The 18,299-nt window shown below is 41.2% G+C and overlaps 1 protein-coding gene across 1 annotated transcript in view; it reads left to right on the forward strand.

Annotated features, from left to right (window-relative positions):
- Positions 1 to 18,299, forward strand: part of INPP5A (inositol polyphosphate-5-phosphatase A) — a 633,009-nt gene that overhangs the window by 152,552 nt on the left and 462,158 nt on the right. The window contains exon 2 of the mRNA XM_077453801.1: positions 5,520 to 5,561. Coding sequence (XP_077309927.1) covers positions 5,520 to 5,561 — 42 coding nt within the window. The remainder of the gene's footprint in view (positions 1 to 5,519; positions 5,562 to 18,299) is intronic.

Genomic DNA, 18,299 nt, shown 5'->3' on the forward strand with positions numbered 1-18,299 from the left:
TCTTTATATAGTAAATGTGCTCGTATAATCCTTGCTACATTCTTTATGAAAGCTGTCTTGTGTGTTTTATATTTATTGTTCAATTCTAGTTATGATTATTCAAAAACAATTTGGTTTCTAAATACTTAGAACCGTTCCAGGCAGCAGGAAAAGCCAGCTTGTAAACTGTTAGTTTAATTCGTACGTTTTAATGGCCCTTGGAAATGGTTTGTTTGGGAAAGGCTGGCTCAAACGAACGATTTTCTGAATGGGTGCGCCTCTGGGCATTCTGCTACTGCTACACACACACACCCACCCAGGCCGCAGCCCGGGTATAAAGAACCCGATCACCCGACTCTCTCCAAATAGACTATTCCTGCATCCTCAGTGGCCAAAGAAACTCCTGCTGATTTTGCTGAGAAAAGCATGTTCATTCATAACCTCTGAACATTCGCACCATGGGGGCTATAGAATGTAATGCTGACATATAATCGCACACATGGGTTGGACTTGATGGACTTGTCTTTTTTTTCAACCTCACCTTCTAAGTAACTATGCATGCAATAAGAACCCAACCCCCTTCTCACCTTTACTCCAAGTTGTTGAAACTCAAACAGGGAATGCTGTTAATGTGTGGGTAATACAATTCCCCCCCCCCCCCCCCCTTACAGCCCATACTAGCCCTCTAAAACCCCAATTTCAGACAATTTTACAACAACATTCACTAATTGATCATGGAGAGAAAAATTTCAACCTGCTCATCCTCGATACACTTAACTCCAACCCACATCACTTCTTTTCTAGAACTAACCATATTTTATTTCAGTGGGATCTGTCCCTATACTTTTATTTTCCTCCCTCAAATTTCTAACTATTTAGACAGACCATTGTGCTGTCATTACGTCACTGTCCTCTATTACCCAATGCCCCAGCCAAGAATTGCTTAATAAATGATTTCCTTCAATTAAAGATGATCTTACCCATAATACTACACCTGATGCTTGCTCTGTGGGAGGCAATAAGCATTTTATATGCAACTCATGCATACAGTTGGCCTCCCAGCTGGAAAAAATGTCCTCTCCTTCACCAAAAGCTAGATACGGACTTTCAATCCTGCTTTGCCGCATTTCAATCGGACCCATCGTTGGCCAAAAAAACCCTCTTGGAAAAAGCCCTAGAAAGCACTAGAATTAGACCAGTTCCTGATGGAACCTGCCAAAAACTAGTTTTGAGATCTAAACATATCTAAAAACAGCATTAAGACAAACCCAGTGCCTTCTTGGCCTTGGACCTTAGGAAGCTTAAAGATGCCCATAAACCTATTCGTCTTAAGCTCTCAAATCAGGTTTACACAGGCAACAACCTCAACGTGCCACCTATTGACAAAAGAGAGAAATACTGCAGCTGCTGACTTTTAAAATATGGAAACGTACCTGTCCAGGGTGCCCGCAATGTCGCCACCCGAAGCCCATCTGACCCTCGGCAGTTGGGTGCTGCCGCCACCATCTTTGGTAAGGGAATCGTGAAGTGAAATCTGGTTCCCTACTGCACATGTGCGACTCACGCTGCGGAATTCCCACTGGTCCCTGCTGTCTCCTGGGACCTGTGTGTCTCCCAGAAGGCAGCAGGGGGGATGGGAAGTGGTGTAGATACCCACGGGTGAGGCGGCTATCTGTGCCCGGAAGTGGGAGCAAGATACCTGTATTAGACCAGTATCTGCTTCCCCCTGAAAGGTGCCAAATGTGACACCGGAAGGGGGGGGAGGGTTCCAAAAAGCAGAATTTCCATTTTTGTCTAAGACTCCACTTTAAACTCAAGCTTAGGAGAAAACTATTTGATCAAAGACTACAAATTAGCTAGGCTAGTTACCACCTAGCACAGGGATTTGCAATTAGCAGACCTCCAGCTGTTGCAGAACTACAAGTCCCATGAAGCAAAGCAAGACTCTGACAGCCACAAGCATGACACCCAGAGGCCGAGGCAGGATGGGACTTGTAGTTTTGCAACAGCTGGAGGTCCACTAGTTTCATATCCCTGACCTAGCACAATTAAATTTACTAGCAGCCCTGTTTAGGACAAGGGTGTTGCAATATACTTTCCTATCTGTTTCCTAATGTTTGCAGCATAAGATTAAAAAGTCAATGTTGATTGAGAGAATGAAGTTCCACTTTAAATTACGTTTTAACGCACATGGCAAACCTTTGACATATCGTTTTTTTTTTTTTTTGTTTCTCCCATTGAGAACAAAAGTTTATTGGCTTCCATTATAAGGAAATAGGCAAACCAAGATTGAAAACAAATCGCACTGGTTGCTCAACAATGGTTAGTTTATATTTAGTGCGGCAGTTATTTATTACAATGGAACAGTCTCTTGCTGTTCGGTGAAAGAGGAGTCTCTCTCTTTCTATTATGTCTGTAGAAATGTGCCGTGCTTGGGGAAATACAACCTAGCGAAACAGGGTGTTTCACTGTATGGAAAGAGCCAAGAGGCTTTTGTTACATCAGGTTCCTCGGGAACTGGGCCAGCTTGGTATACCTGAAGGACTTAATGTTCCGTAGCTACCCTCAGGCTAGGAAACACTTGGTAATTATTCCAAATACAGCTTGCTCTATGCAGTGCTGTCCCAGTCATTATACATTGGCAGGATAATCCTGATTTTATTTTGATACTAAATTATGTCATTTTGTGTTATGGTCTGCATCGGGATATTTTTATCTGCACTCTGTCGGCCTGTGATGCTTATAATAAGCTTAAAGATTTTACGTTCCTGGGAAGATAGCAGTGTAGATGTGCACAGAGATTTAAAGCTGACCCCTGTGCAAATCCACAAACCCCCTCCTACTTGTTTTATTCTAAAGGAGAGGACAGTGGAGATGTACTTGCCTGATCTGCCTATCTTCCCTGCACAAAAGCGTTCCGAGACCCCCCGCAGTTTTGAATATGGACAGTTCGTGACAGCACGCTATATAGATGCGCTATGTTGTCAAAAGTATTGGCTGCCTTTACACACACATGAACTTTAATGGCGTCTTAGACTGTAGGGTTCAATATTGAGTTGGCCCATCCTTTTCAGCTAGAACCGCTTCAACTCTTCTGGGAAGGCTGTCCACCAGGTTTAGGATTGTGTCTATGGGAATGTTTGACCATTCTTCCAGAAGCGCATTTGTGAGGTCAGGCACATGTATGACGTTGGACGAGAAGGCCTGGCTCGCAGTCTCCTCTCGAATTCATCCCAAAGGTGTTCTATTGGCTTGAGGTCAGGACTATCTGCAGGCCAGTTAAGTTCCTCCACCCCAAAACTTGTTCATCCGTGTCTTTATGGACCTTGCTTCGTGCACTGGTATGTAGTCATTTTGGAACATGAAGGGGCCATCCCCAAACTGATTCCACAAAGTTGGGGGAATGAAATTGTCCAAAATGTTTTGGTATGCTGATGCGTTAAGCAGTCCCTTCGTTGGAACGAAGGGGCCAAACTCAACCTCTGGAAAAAAAAACCCACACCATAATCCCCCTCCACCAAATGATTTGGATCAGTGCACTAAGCAATATAGACATTGAGTGAGTTTAGGGTAGAGGAACTTGACTTGCCTGACTTCAACCCAATGGAACATCTTTGGGATGAATTAGAGTGGAGACTGGGAGCCAGGCCTTGTCCAACATCAGTGCCTGACCTCACAAATGTGCTTCTGGAAGAATGGTCAAAACATTCCCGTGGATAGCCTTCCCAGAATAGTTGAAGCTGTTATAGCTGCAAAGGGTGGGCCAACTCAATATTGAACTCTATGAACTAAGACGCCATTCACATTCATGTGGGTGTGAAGGCAGGCCTCCCAATACTTTTGGTAATAGTTTAGGAACAGTCCACCGCTGGACCATGGGGGAGCCTGGTTTTGCAAGCAGTTCAGGCACAGCCCCACTGCATGGGAAAACCATTTTGCATGAAGATGAGATTTCAAGATGAACGCAAATTTATTGCATAGCTACATAGTTAGTAAGGTTGAATAAAGACACCAGTGCATCCAGTACAACCTGATTGAGTGTCTACAATTGTCCCTATTCCTGTACATTGCACACTCACATCAGTCCCTACCCTCAAGGAGCCCACAATCCAAGGTCCCCATTCATATACTAGGGCCAAATTTGGACAGAAGCCACGCAGGGACAGGGAGAACATGCAAACTCCAGGCAGGTAGTGTCATGGTTGGGATTCAAACCAGCGACCCTTGTTACTGCTAGGTGAGAGTGCTACCCACTACACCACTGTGCTGTAGCTACATGGGTCCAGCTTGGACCAATGTAAGTCTGCACATGCCATGCCTGTACTACTGCTGTGGAAGTAGAAAATCACTGTGTAGTATGTTTTCATGTTGAGCATCTGGCCTGCTGCTTAGTAACCGCAATGGGTCAATTGCTCGGCTCGAGCACCATTCACAGAATACCTTGCATTTTTCTCAATGCAAGAGGTTCTCTGATTGGACTAGGTGAGGAGGTGGCATTGCCATGTCACAATCTTCACTTCATCCAATCAGAGGATACAAGGTGTGCTTGCTTGTTCTAAAATGAGATCAAGAACTCGTACATGCAAAACTGCCTATGACGGGAGTACAAACATGGACAGATTCATCATAAAGCCAGCAAATTGGCACCGTGGAGTAGAACTAGATGCACAACTTGGTTTTCTTTCTATTTTGGAAAGAGTAAGAGAGGGTTACCCATTTTTCCTTCACTTCCTGTGTCATAACAAAAACAGGAAGTGAGGAAATCCCTTCAAATTTGAGGGATTCCTGGTTGTCATCTCAACAACTATCCCCATTGGAAGATTTCCCCTCTAATCCTGTTCTGGTGACATCCCCAAAAAGTTTTTTTTCACTGCAGATATTAAACAGGACAAATGGAGGATGAATCTTCCAAATGGGCGCACAGACCGCAATAATGACCAGACAGATGTTCTAATCCCTCCCCACTCTATGCAAAAGTATTTTGGTTATACGTTTAAATAAATAATCTGTTATATAGGAACGTTCTTTCCTCTGCACTGTGATCCTGGGGGGTGTCTGTACTCGCATGAATGATTTAAGTTGTAGATTTATTTTTATTTTATTTTTTGCTTTAGGATAAATGGAGCGCAAACATGTTAAGCTTTTAGCCCTGAAAGCCTGAATAATGTGAAACGACAACATTGTGCTTTTGTTGGGTTTTTTTTTTCCAATTTGTTCTGCTTCCATATTATTGCCTAATAAATGTAATGCAGATATTACATTATAAACTATTTTAATTCCAACTGCCTTTTTTTTTTTTTTTTTTTTTAACCTTGTGTTTCAAAATCCTGTTCAAAGATGGCCTTATATTGTGCAACCTAGCAATGAATGTTCACGTTCAAAGCTAGTGCAGTTCAGCATTTAAAATTATTGAATGGATTTTGTAATCAAAACATCTTCATATACAGGAGCTAGAAAAAATATTGCAGGAAAGGATGTTGAGACTCGTACCAGCATGACTATGTAGTAGTAACATTGCTTCTTTCTTTTGTTTGTTTCAGACAGAAAATTTACAAAAGAATTGGCTGCGAGAATTTTATCAGGTAAGACGTTTGTTAAAGTGATACTAATCACACACGGTTTAATTTAAATTGTCCCTTCTGTTTCTATTTCTGTGTATGGATGATGGTACTCTAATTATTTTAAAACAAAAAAAAAAAAAATCCTAATCCCTTTTCTTGATATAAAGTGGTCGCATGACCCATATCTTTCCCAGCCTGTCTGCAGGGTAACATAAGCAGCAGGAGCCTCTAATACTCTGCTGCTGGTCACATGTTAAAAAAAAAAAAAAAAAAAGCGCCTTTGGAATACAGAGCAAAAATAAATTAATATCAATAAACTGTTTTTAAATTGTCATACAAATATATATATTTGAGATCAAATCTTTATAATTTTTTTGCAATAACATGGTGTGGGTGGATTTCTGCCGGTCGCAGGCTGTGCCACTCCCCTCAGCCTGTGCCTTAGAATGAAAGGGAGACGAAGCCTCTATCAATCTTCAATATCCCACCCCCACCCCCCGATTGGGCTTAGCTGGTTAGTGAACATGGAGGAGGAGGGAGGGAATGGCAATGGCAATCATTTATCACTGTATATGCCCACATGTGACTCTCTAGCAGTTTTAATGTTTGATATCAAATTTCAATTTAGTTTGTCATGTGTCGGAAACCATGGAATCAGGCTGAGACATTAGTACAGTTAAATCACACTTGTTTAATAATAAAAGTAAAAAGAACAAACTTAGCCAGAGTTCAGTAACCAGAATGGATAGTCAGCTAAGCCAGAAGTTGGGGATCAATGTAGTGGTACTGCAAGCAGGATCTGGAGCCAGAAGAGATGTCGGCAAAGCAAGTCTTGAACAGGAACAGAGGAGTTTCTGTGCTGTTGATCAAGGTAAAGGCAGAGCTCCTCTGGACTGGATGGCTTAAAGTGTAAGTAAACCCGCCTATTGTTTTCAGCCAAGGAAGCTGCCATCTTTGCTTCTGTTTAATCTACAACTGTCATGATGCTGCACATGTGATCAGTTATGACACCAGCCATTGGATGGTTTGACAGTTTGGTTGAGAGCACAACCAATGGGAGTGTAACATTTCCGGCACGTGCCATAAATGAAACTGTTTTACGGATGGGTTTACTTCTGCTTTAAGTAGGCAGGACTGACGAGAAGGATATCATCAACAGCTGAGTGACTGTGGAGGGAGATGGGAGCTGGCAATTATCTGACAGCTGAGCGTCCAGCTCAGAGAAGGAAGGGCTGAGCCCAGCCCTGACATGTCAATTGTTTTGATTTTAGTTGTATTTAGTCAACTAAAATTATATTAATTTAGTTGATTAAAATATTTTAGTCGACTAAATTAACACTACTCTATAGTCACATTGGGCAGCTCAGATGTGATGAGGGCGGAAATGCTCTGCGTAGAAATAAACTGAAAACTGAGCATGTGCAGAGCTGCAAACGCTGCTCTGCAAAATCCTCAACTGCATTGGGGACTTGGAAAGAAGGGGGGAAATGGAGAACAGGATCAAGGAGGTTTTTGTCAGAATGCAGAAATTGAATCTCATACTGAGTATGAACAGCATTGTAATACACCATTTATTGATGTGGGGTTAATGATACTTTAAGAGCTAATAATTCACTATCTCTACAAGTCTCTGGTCTGGCCTCACCTGGAGTATGCTGTCCAGTTCTGGGCACCAGTCAGGAAGGATGTACTGGAAATGGAGCGAGTACAAAGAAAAGCAACAAAGCTAATAAAGGGTCTGGAGGATATTAGTTATGAAGAAAGGTTGCGAGCACTGAACTTATTCTCTCTGGAGAAGAGACACTTGAGAGGGGATATGATTTCCATGTACAAATACCAGACTGGTGACCCCACAATAGGGATAAAACTTTTTCGCAGAAGGGAGTTTAACAAGAATTGTGGCTACTCATGAAAATTCGAAGAAAAAAGGTTTAACCTTAAATTACGTAGAGGGTTCTTTACTGTAAGAGCGGCAAGGATGTGGAATTTCCTTCCACAGGTGGTGGTCTCAGCGGGAGGCATCGATAGTTTCAAGAAACTATTAACTGTTACGATAAGCACCTGAACGACTGCAACATACAGGGATATACGATTTTCAAATCTATCAGTGCAAAGGCAAATTATGGTTCGTTATCATGCCGGAATATTTGAAAGCACTTTGCATATTGTAGGCAGGTTATTTGTACTGGGGACTGATATAAATTTACCAGGTCAAGCACACTTTGTTTAGAGCGGGGGTGTGCAAACTTTTGATCATCCTGGGCCACATTGGAAGAAGAGGAATTTTTTTTCTTTGGCCACGCTTAAAATACACCAACAATGACAGCTGATGAGCATAAAAAGTTGGACAGATCACAAGTTAACCCCTTCAGCCCCGGAAGGATTTACCCCCTTCCTGACCAGAGCACAATTTGTGATTCGGCACTGCGTCGTTTTAACTGACAATTGTCCTCCCCCCCCCCCCCCCCCACAAATAGAGCTTTCTTTTTGGTGGTATTTGATCGTCTGTGTTTTTTATATATATATATATATATATATATATATATATATATATATATATATATATATATATATATATATATATATATATATATATATATATATATATATATATATATTTATATATATATTTTTTTTTTTTTTTTTTTGCGCTATAAACAAAGAGCGTACATTTTTAAAAAAGGCAATATTTTTTTTTAACTTTTTGCTGTAATATCCCCCTAAAATATATATATAAAAAAACATTATTTTTTCTCAGTTTAGGCCGATGTGTATTCCACATATTTTTGGTTAAAAAAAAAAAAAATAAAAAATTCGCAATAAGCATTTTTTGATTGGTTTGCACAAAATGTATAGCGTCTGTAGCTTTTATGGCATTTTTATAAAAAAAATTATTAGTAATGGCGGCGATCTGCTTTTTTTTTTTTTTTTTTTGTTATATGGACTGAGACATTATGGCGGACACATCGGACACCTTTGACACTGTTTTGGGACCATTGTCATTTATACAGCCATCAGTGCTATGAAAATGCGCTAATTACTGTGTAAATAACACTGGAAGGGGTTAGCTGCTAGGAGGGCACTAAGGGGCTTCAGTGTTTCCTAGGGAGTGATTCTAACTGGGGGGGGGGTCTTGGGCTACTACACACATGACAGTGCTCACTGCTCTCGATGACTGGGAGCAGTGTTCTCTGTCCTGTCACTAGGCAGAACAGGGAAATGCTTTGTTCACAAAAGCATCTCCACCGTTCTACCTGTGACACAATCGCGGGCACCCGTTGGACATAGAGTCCGCAGGACCTGCGGTCACGGAGAACAGGGAGGGCGTGCCTGCTGCACCACTTCTTAAAGAGGATGTACCTGTACGCCCTTTTGCCCACCAGTGCCATTCTGCCGATGTAAATTGGCGTGCGCTGGTCGGGAAGCGGTTAAAGTGGTAGTCAATTTTGTTTTTTTTTTACCTACAGGCAAGCTTATAATAAAGAATACCTGTAGGTCAGAGGTCTCAAACTGGCAGCCCTCCAGCTGTTGCAAAACTACAAGTCCCATCATGCCTCTGCCTGTGGGAGCCATGCTTGTAACTGTCAGCCTTGCAATGCCTCATGGGACTTGTAGTTTAGCAACAGCTGGAGGGCCGCCAGTTTGAGACCCCTGCTGTAGGTGAAAGGAATACCTCCTAAAACGTGCACCGTTTAGGAGGTATTCCTTTCTTTTCTTTTTGTGAGCAGCAGCCAGTGATATCCCCCTGATGTATGTGCTCTGAAGGAATTGCATTCCCGTATCATTCAGAGCTCTCTGCCACGGTTGTGACTCCCTGCGGGCGAGTGATGTCATCGCGGCTCAGCCATTGAAGTGGCCGCAGGACTCAAACCTGGAAGTTAGACCGGGTGCAGATTGAAGGACACTGAATCGGTGACACTGAAGCGGTGACAGTATAAAGTATAACTAAAGGCAAAACTTTATTTTTTTATTTGGGTAGAGTGGTCAGGGATTAGAAATCCTGTCACATTTTTATTGCTGTCTGTACCCCTGTTACGGAGGTTGGTCCTCTGGCTTGTTTACCATTATCATTGAAAGCAAAGTGTAGATGTTTTTTTTTTTTTTTTTTTAAATCCACATGCCCCCAGAATAGTATTAGGGGGAAATCTTTCGATGATGACGCTAGTTTCAGTGACCCTGGTGTCAACCAGGGACGTAGGCAAGGGGGGTTTCGGTGCAGAAGTAGTAACATTATGTGTGTTTCAACAATTACATCGCTGCACATTCGGCAGGCATTGACTCGCATACGTCGTTGTGTGCTGCCTGAGCCTGCTGGTACACCGTCCGACTGCCAGGGTGCGCTGGCCCAGGTTGTTGGGCTGAGGGAGCCTCCTGTCAGCAGGGAGGGTCAGGGCCGGGAGCTCCATTGACACCCTGACCCTGCCCTGCCCCGCCCCATGTAGCCTTATGGGTTCGGAGCAAAGAGGGAGCAGTGAGTGCTTCTCTGTACATCTGACAGCCCGGACCATTGAAAGCCACGCCCGTTGGCCAGGTCTTTCTGTCAGCCGCAGTCTCTGGTCATTCCCTGCTCTCCTCCAATGATCAGACTTGTCCTGACCCCCCCCCCCCCCCCCCTGTACAGCCATTCACCGAGAAACTCTGTGTAATGTTGCGTCTCATCCCCCTGTTATGCAGCTAGGAACAGAGAGAATGTGATCACTTATTTAGTAAAAAAAAAAGGGAAAAAATTGTATTTTTGTAAAGTTTATAGAGTTTATATAGGTATATATGCAGTGCATCCATAAAGGACCCCCCCCCCCTCCTGTCACTCTCTAATCACCATAGATACATGCAATGTTAACACCCCCTATTCAGGTGGCTGGGCGTTATTTGGAAGCACCTGATTAGAGCCTTAGGTGCCCAAAAATGTGAGAAGAGGGCGCAACACTGTGCGTTTGTTTCTCACTCAGCTATATGTTGGCAAAGTGAAGATTGCTAACATTGAACTGCCTCTCAGCCAATCAGGTTTCTGGGCCTGTTACCTGTCACCTGATTGGCTGAAATGACAGGCGCTGTGATTTGCCGCTTATTAGCCGTCCAATCATAGCAGAGGACAAGACATCAAGGTCGGAGAATAAATGGAGGACACCGCCCACTGCCCACCCGAGACCAGGTAAGTGCCGGGCAGACAGCGGGTTTGGGGCACAGTGGCTGTGTTTGATGGGCACAGTAAGGCTGCAATCAATTGGTTTTGTTTTTTGTTCCAGAATTTTTATTTATATATATATATATATATATATATATATATATATATATATATATATATATATATATATATATATATATATATATATATATATATATATATATATATATATATATTATTTATATAATTTTTGGGGGGCGCAAAACTGAAAAATTCTGGGGAAAAAATATAAATATAAAATAAAATATATATAATTTTTTTTTTTAATGTATTGTTTTACAAGCATTTTATGCTGGGTAGTACACTACAGGTATTTTGTTTTTAAAAAAAAAGTAAACGTTGAGCAGTGGGATAACTTATTTCACTTGTCTTGATTATCATTCTGTGTCTGGCATATGTTTGATATACTGTATGTTTATAATTTTGAGTATCTGCCCAGAAGACAAATATATGTACTTCTGATTAGCTAAACTTTGTATGAACTTCTTTCTGAGCCTTTTTGTTATTTGAACTAGTAATATTGTAATAGTGTGTGTGTACATTTTATGCATGACTAGTCATGGGCTAGCTAAGTAGACGGCATAGCAGAACACCTTGCTTTGCAGGTCCTTTTGTCTAATTGAAACCTCAGACTTCTGATAAGGATGATTTGCTGCTGCAATGACTGAGTTCAGTTTTTTTTCAGCATGTGTGAAAGTGATGCAATGTTTCACATCTCAGACCTCCATTGCTTTGTCTCCAAGGGAGATGCCCCTTACCTTCTGCTCCAAGATCTGCCTGGCATGTCTTGATGTAACCTGACAGCCAAGCTTCTCAGTGAATTAGATTATAAGCTGTGGTTAGCCCAATGCAAGGGAAATAGCCTCTTACTGTATTCTTTTCAATTTACTATAGATACGCAAATTAAACTCTCGGCAAAATATTTTTCTTGTGATAATTCTGCCATCCTTTCCGAGCAATGGCCCTTGTGAAAGAATTCTTTGTCTCCAGCAATTAGGCAAAAAATAAAAAAAGTTTTCCTTTTGCAACACACTTCTGAGATGAACCCAAAGCACTGGAAATTTTTTTTGCAAGTTTAGCTTTTTATCAGTGTATATAGGACAGACCACAGAAACCGCAAACCGCATCTTTTTCCACCACCACTGAAGACTTCTGTGCTTTTTTTTTTTTTTTTTTTTTCCCTACATGTCCTCCTCTGTCATGAGGTTATTTGTATAACTTTTAGCAACTGAAATAAATGAATTGGCTCTTCGGTAAATAGGAACACCCTTGGAATTTGGCAGTCTTCTCTCCTCTTTAAAGTTCTCACGTTTATTGGTAGTGACTTGTCTCTCTCTCTCTCTATATCTATATCTATATCTATATCTATATCTATATCTATATCATCTCTCTATATCTATATCATCTCTCTATATCTATATCATCTCTCTATATCTATATCATCTCTCTATATCTATATCATCTCTCTATCTAAAAAAAAATAATATATATATTTATTATTATTTATACATAGATACATACATAGCCTGAAAGTTTTCCCAACGGTATATTATTTTTTTTTGAATTTTTGTTTGCTTTTGGGAGCATTATGTGCTGATGCGTTTTTGCTGCATCGTAGGTAACGAATACTTATTTTATTAGCGTTGCACTCACTTTATATAAATAACAGCATGACAAATTTTTCAAGGGAAAAAAAAATATGTAAAAGGAAAACTAAGGCAGTGTCCCAGTGGAAAACTCAGTCCATGAATAAAGAGAAAAAACAACATCCATCTATGTGAGATAACGGTGACAAATTGTAAAAATTTGTGAAAGATCCTTCAAAATGTTTGTACAGCTCTACACACCTGGCCAATTCCCAGACTGTCTGGTAGTGACGAAACGTGTGGGGCGGGGCCCTCAAGATTTTGATGGGCAAACAGAATATGAAGCGAACGGAAGCCTGAGGAGACGCCGTGGACCTCATTGATGAGACACGTTGTTGTACTGCCTCTGATACGCCATATATCCTGTAAGTGCAACCCACTTATTATATTAAATTGCTTCCATAGAGCAGTACTATAAAATTCACTTTCTTTTATATTTTCTGAGTGACATCATCCTAGCTGTGGTTCCAGACCTCTTTAATGGTCTTGGGGAGACTGATTTTCCCTGTGCTGGGTAATACTGCTTTTTATCAGTCACGGATAGCTGGTAAGCAGGCTACTTACTTGGGTGTGGAGTTGGCTGCACATTCTTTGGAGGATCTTTCACGATTTTTTACAACTTGTCAGTCAATCCGATAGATGGATGTTTGTTTTTCTCTTTATTCATTATTTTATTAGCGCTGCACTCGCTATAGATATATAATTTTAGATATATAGAGATAGAGATTAGACTTTTTAGTGCTGGAAGCTTGTCATATTCACTATATTTCATAGCATAAACTTCTTGCTTTTCTAGCGCAGCCTTACCGCCACCTGGGATTCTTTTTTTTTTCACAACTAATAATTATTCTTTACCATTTGATAAACGGCACAATTTTTAAAAGCCCGAGCAATAGATAAGATGCCCCAAATGGTTTGGACTGCCACAACTCCAGTTAGTGATACTATTCCCACCGTTTATTTTACATCCTCCCTTCTCTTTCTGTATATGGACGATGGCACTGATTTTAATCTAAAGTATCTTTTTCCTAATCGATATTGAGTGGTCACATAACCCAGCTCTTTCCCAGCCTGTCTGCAGGGAAACACAGGCAGGAGGATATTCTAGTCCTCTTTTTGCTGATCACATGTTCAAAAGTAAGAAACAGCCTTCGGAATACAGAGGAAAAAAAAAATAATTAACTTGTCATCCAATTATATATTTGTAATCAAATCTTTATTATTGTTTGGACTAACATGGTGTGGGTGGATTTTTGTCAGTCACAGGCTGTGTCATACCCCTCCAGCTGGTGTCTTAGAATAAGAGGGAGGTGAAGCCTCCATCAATCTATATGTAATATTCCCCTCCATTGTGTTTAGCTGGTTAGTGGACATTAAGGAGGCAGGAGGGGAGTGGGCTGTTATTCACCACTGTGTATATGCCCACATGTGAGACATGGGCTGCTTAGATGTCATAGGGAGGAAATGCTCAGCATGGAAACACACTAATAACTGAGCATGTGCAGAGTAGCTCTCTACTGCTCTGCAAAATCCCTGCCTGCATTGGGGACTTGGGCAGAAGGGGGGGGGGGGGCGGAGAGAGAGAACAGCAGGATCAACCAGGTTTTTGCAGAATACAGGAAATGACTCTAAGGATTTGGGTTTAGTGACACTTTTTTTAAGTCTTTTGATCAAAACTCATAGTAGCATGCAAGTACCAGCTATTGTACAGACTACCCAGGAAAGGCCCCTAAATAACTTTTTTATTTTTTTTAGCTAACAGCTATAAAGCTTTGTATTCATGATTGATGTGTTTTAGAACTTGCTGGCTATAGTAAGGGTAGGGAAATAATTGGCGTAGACTATTAAGTGCACTTGACACAAGACATGCGTTGTAAATGCCAGTTTGATTTCTCTTTTCATGGTACAGAGAATACCTGGGGACACTTCAAACACACACATCAACCTATGATTTAGGTGTTGGTTTGTGTTTTGTTTTTGAGCAGCCTTAGTTTCTTCTGTTGAGTGTCACAGCTTTGCAACAGGCTCAATCCTTAACCACTTCCATACCGGGCATTTTTCACCCCCTTCCCGCCCAGGCCAATTTTCAGCTTTCAGTGCTGTCACACTTTGAGAATTGTGTGGCCATGCAACGTTGTATCCAAATTAATTTAGATTCCCCCCCCCCCACAAATAGAGCTTTATTTTGGTGGTATTTGATCACCTCCGCAGTTTTATTTTTTTGCGCTATAAACAAAAAGAGCAACAATTTTGAAAAAAACCCACAATATTGCAATAATATTATTATTTTTTATAACAATTTTTTCCCTCAGTTTAGGCCGATATATATTTTATATATTTTTGGTAAAAAAAAAAAAATTGAAATAAGCGTTTGGATTGTGCAAAAGTTATAGCGTCTACAAAAAAGGAATAGAATTATGGCATTTTTATACATATTTTTTTTTTTTTTTTTTTTTTTACTAGTGATGGCGGCGATCTGCAATTTTTTATCGTGATATTGCGGCGGACGTATCGGACATTTTTGACACTATTTTGGGACCAGTGACATTTATACAACGATCAGTGCTATAAAATGCATTTATTACTGTATAAATGTGACTGGCAGGGAAGGGGTTAACACTAGGGGGCGATCATAGGGTTAACTGTGTGTCCTAGGGAGTGATTCTAACTGTAGGGGACTCACAAGGGGAGGAGACTTATCGGGTGTTTCTCTGTAATGGGAACGCATAGATCGGTCTCCTCTCCCCTGACAGGACGTGGATCTGTGTGTTTACACACAAAAATCCACGTCCCTGCTCTGTGACGAGCAGTCGCGGGTGCCCGGCGTACATCGCAGCTGCCAGGCATGCACATGGGGTCCCAAGTGATGCGGCGCGCATGCCGCCGGCAATGCAGGGAATCTCAGGTCGTCATATGACACCCGCCTGGAGGGACGAAGGGTTCCTGCGGGCATCATATGACAATACAGCGGTAGGGAAGTGGTTAAAGTAGCGCTATAGGCAAAACTTTATTTTTTTGAATGTTGGTTATAACCCGTCAGATTTTTATTTTTTTATTTTTTTGCCATCTATGTACCATTGCAGAGATGTTTCTTCTTCCTGTCCCATGGCCAAACAGGAAGTGAATGGAGATCCCTGCAAATTAAGGGAATTCATTCCTTGGGGGTCCGGGGGTCAGCAGAACTATTATCTCCTTTGGAAGATTTTAGTTCCATTTTTAATGGCATTCTATAGCCACAGCATACTTTTTTTTTTTTTTTTTTTTTTTTTTTTTTTATTTTATTATAACAGCATTGTAATATTAATATGAGCAGTAGTTATTGATCCAAACATAAGCTTACTTGAAAAAATGTTTCATGTTGCGAGTCCTGCCTGTCTGCTGGCCATCCCTTTCCACAACTTCCTGGATTCCCTGCATGCTTTGCAGCTCCCCCTCTGCTGTTTACGTTTAGATTCTAAGGACTACACATACCATGGTACCTTGCTGTCTGCAAGCAGTGACTGAGTCTGCCTCCTAAAACATCAGTACTTCTGTAATTCAGAATGCAGGCTCTGCAAAATGTGACAAAGCAGTACTCATCAACAGGGCATAGTGAATAGGTGTCAGAATTCAAGGAAGTAAATGTATATGAATCTTCACAAAGTAAGCTTACCAACTTCAAGATTGTTCCAGTTCATAGGAGTAGGCTAGAAATAATTTAAATTCAATATGGAAATATATGATTTTACATTTTGACCATAGATAAAAGGGAAGTATTGGCAAAAGCTTGGTTGGTTATACTTATTTTGTGGGTACTAGTTGTGCTCTCCTGTGACCCAGAGCCAGCTGATGAGCTTAAGCCGACTCTCGGCTGACGTTACAAAGCTGCCCGGGCTTTGAAAGGATCCAGACAATGTCGGGATCCACCTAGATTCCTGTTGGCAGCTGGCTCACCCTCTAAGTGCACAGTTGAGAGCCTGAGCCAGCTGCTCCTGGCCCCTCTCCTGCCCAGCTCTCCAGTGAGCGATGGATGGGTAGACCAGAGAACGTTCACTGGAAAGTAGGGTTGTCCCGATACTTTCTTGAAATCTATACAGCGGTGATCGGTGCTTGTAACTCCCCCACACACGATCAACGCTGACTGTCCCCGCATCCTCCTCCAGTCCCCCTCCGTGTTCCCTCCGTTCTGCTGTCCCGCTCCCTTCTTCCTCCGTCTCCCGCTCCCTTCTTCCTCCGTCTCCCGCTCCCATCAGTCTCACGCTCCCTTCTTCCTCCTCTGTATGAAGAGCATCACGGACTCTGTCCATTCACATAACTGAAACATTGTAACCTCCTGTGACTTTTATGTCTCAGTTTATGAATGTAGAGGAGCTGCTGTCTTCTCCCTTCCCCCACCCCAAAAAAAAGCATTGTAAAAAAAAAATTAAAAGAAAATGTAAAAAAAACTGTCACGTGACATTAAAAAAAAGTATTGGTTATCATCGATGAATACTTGAAAAAAGTATCGGTACTTGTACTCGGTCTTTAAAAAGTGGTATCGGGACAACCCTACTGGAAAGCAATGCTGTAGCCATAGAGGTGAGTGTTGAGGTTTTTCCTTTGATTCCCACACATCTTGTTTTAATAAGAATTACACATTCCGGAATGAAGTATTTGCACACTGAGGTTTTTACATGTAATAATTAAATCAAATCTCACGAAGATTCATTTTTTTTCCAATACGTAATACTTTGTTTTTTTCTGTGAGATATTTTCTTCAGCAGAACACTGATCAGCAACATCTTTTTTTCCCTTTTGTGTTCCGATCTGTAGAGCTTCCCATCTTTACTGGAGGAGAAGTAAACCCTCTTCTAGCAGACTATTAAAATATGGCATCCAAAAGATTTAAATAAAACTAAAGCAGTTTGCTTACAGACATGGACCACAATTCTTTGTAACCATTGTGCAGGTTGGATCAGCAGCTACAGAAAGCTTTTTAGTGAAGGCTACAGATTTCACTGATTATTCATAATAAGGGGTTTCACTTAATCATTGATCTAATTGTTAAAATGATTTAGTAAGAATTTTAGTAGATTATCATTTTTGGAGACTCATTCATACACGAGCGGTTTTCTTTTGTGCTCGCCTTTTCACCATGAAAATCAGGCGCAAATGGCGTGTGCGTGTTATACGCAAATACTTCAATTTTAACTGCCTCGGAGGGGACAGGGAGGAGGGCGGGACGAGTGCCGTCATATTACGTACAGTGAGAATCTCCTGTTTACTTGGCGTCCTCTGTAATGGGAAGTCCCGTCTGCTGGGCTGCCATTGGACCACTGTTCTGTCTATCATAGGAGATTATCACTGTATGTAATCTGTTGGTGCTCGTCCCGTCCCCTCTAGGCTGCAGATGGACATCGATCAGGCAGCATTGAAGGCAATGGTGAGGCTGCAGATGGGCACCGATCCTTTATTTTACTTCAGAGTTCCATATTTAAAATTTTCGTTTTTTATTCTCCTGAAACTTCCCTCTTAAAATGTATGTAGAATAGAGAGAATAGAATGTGTGCGTGTTATACGCAGATAAATACAGTAACTCAAGAGTACCTTCAGCCTCCTCGAAATCTGTAAATTCCCTTCCCTTTTTTTTTTTTTTTTTTTTTTTTTTGCTGTGATTTAACTTCCTGTAGAGGATGTTCATTCCTCATGGCTCTCACTGTATGTAGGAACGTAGCCACCCTCTCTTGCTCAATCCTGAGATGGACTAGACTAGATGTACTTAATTGCTAAAAATAAAGCGGAGGATTATTCACTTGCAGCTTTTTGGTTTTTGCTATAGTTTGGAAGAAAATCTTAATTGTTGGTCTGCAGCAAGAAGAGATAACTGTCCATAGCTTGATGCCACTCCTGTGTAGGTATGGCACAAATTACCCATTAATGGTAGGCAGATTGTTTTACCAGTGGGGGTAC

Source organism: Lithobates pipiens, unplaced genomic scaffold, assembly GCF_037356315.1.
Source record: "Lithobates pipiens isolate NorthernLeopardFrog02 unplaced genomic scaffold, aLitPip1_a1.2 Scaffold_25, whole genome shotgun sequence".
In the NCBI taxonomy this organism is placed as follows: Eukaryota; Metazoa; Chordata; class Amphibia; order Anura; family Ranidae; genus Lithobates; species Lithobates pipiens.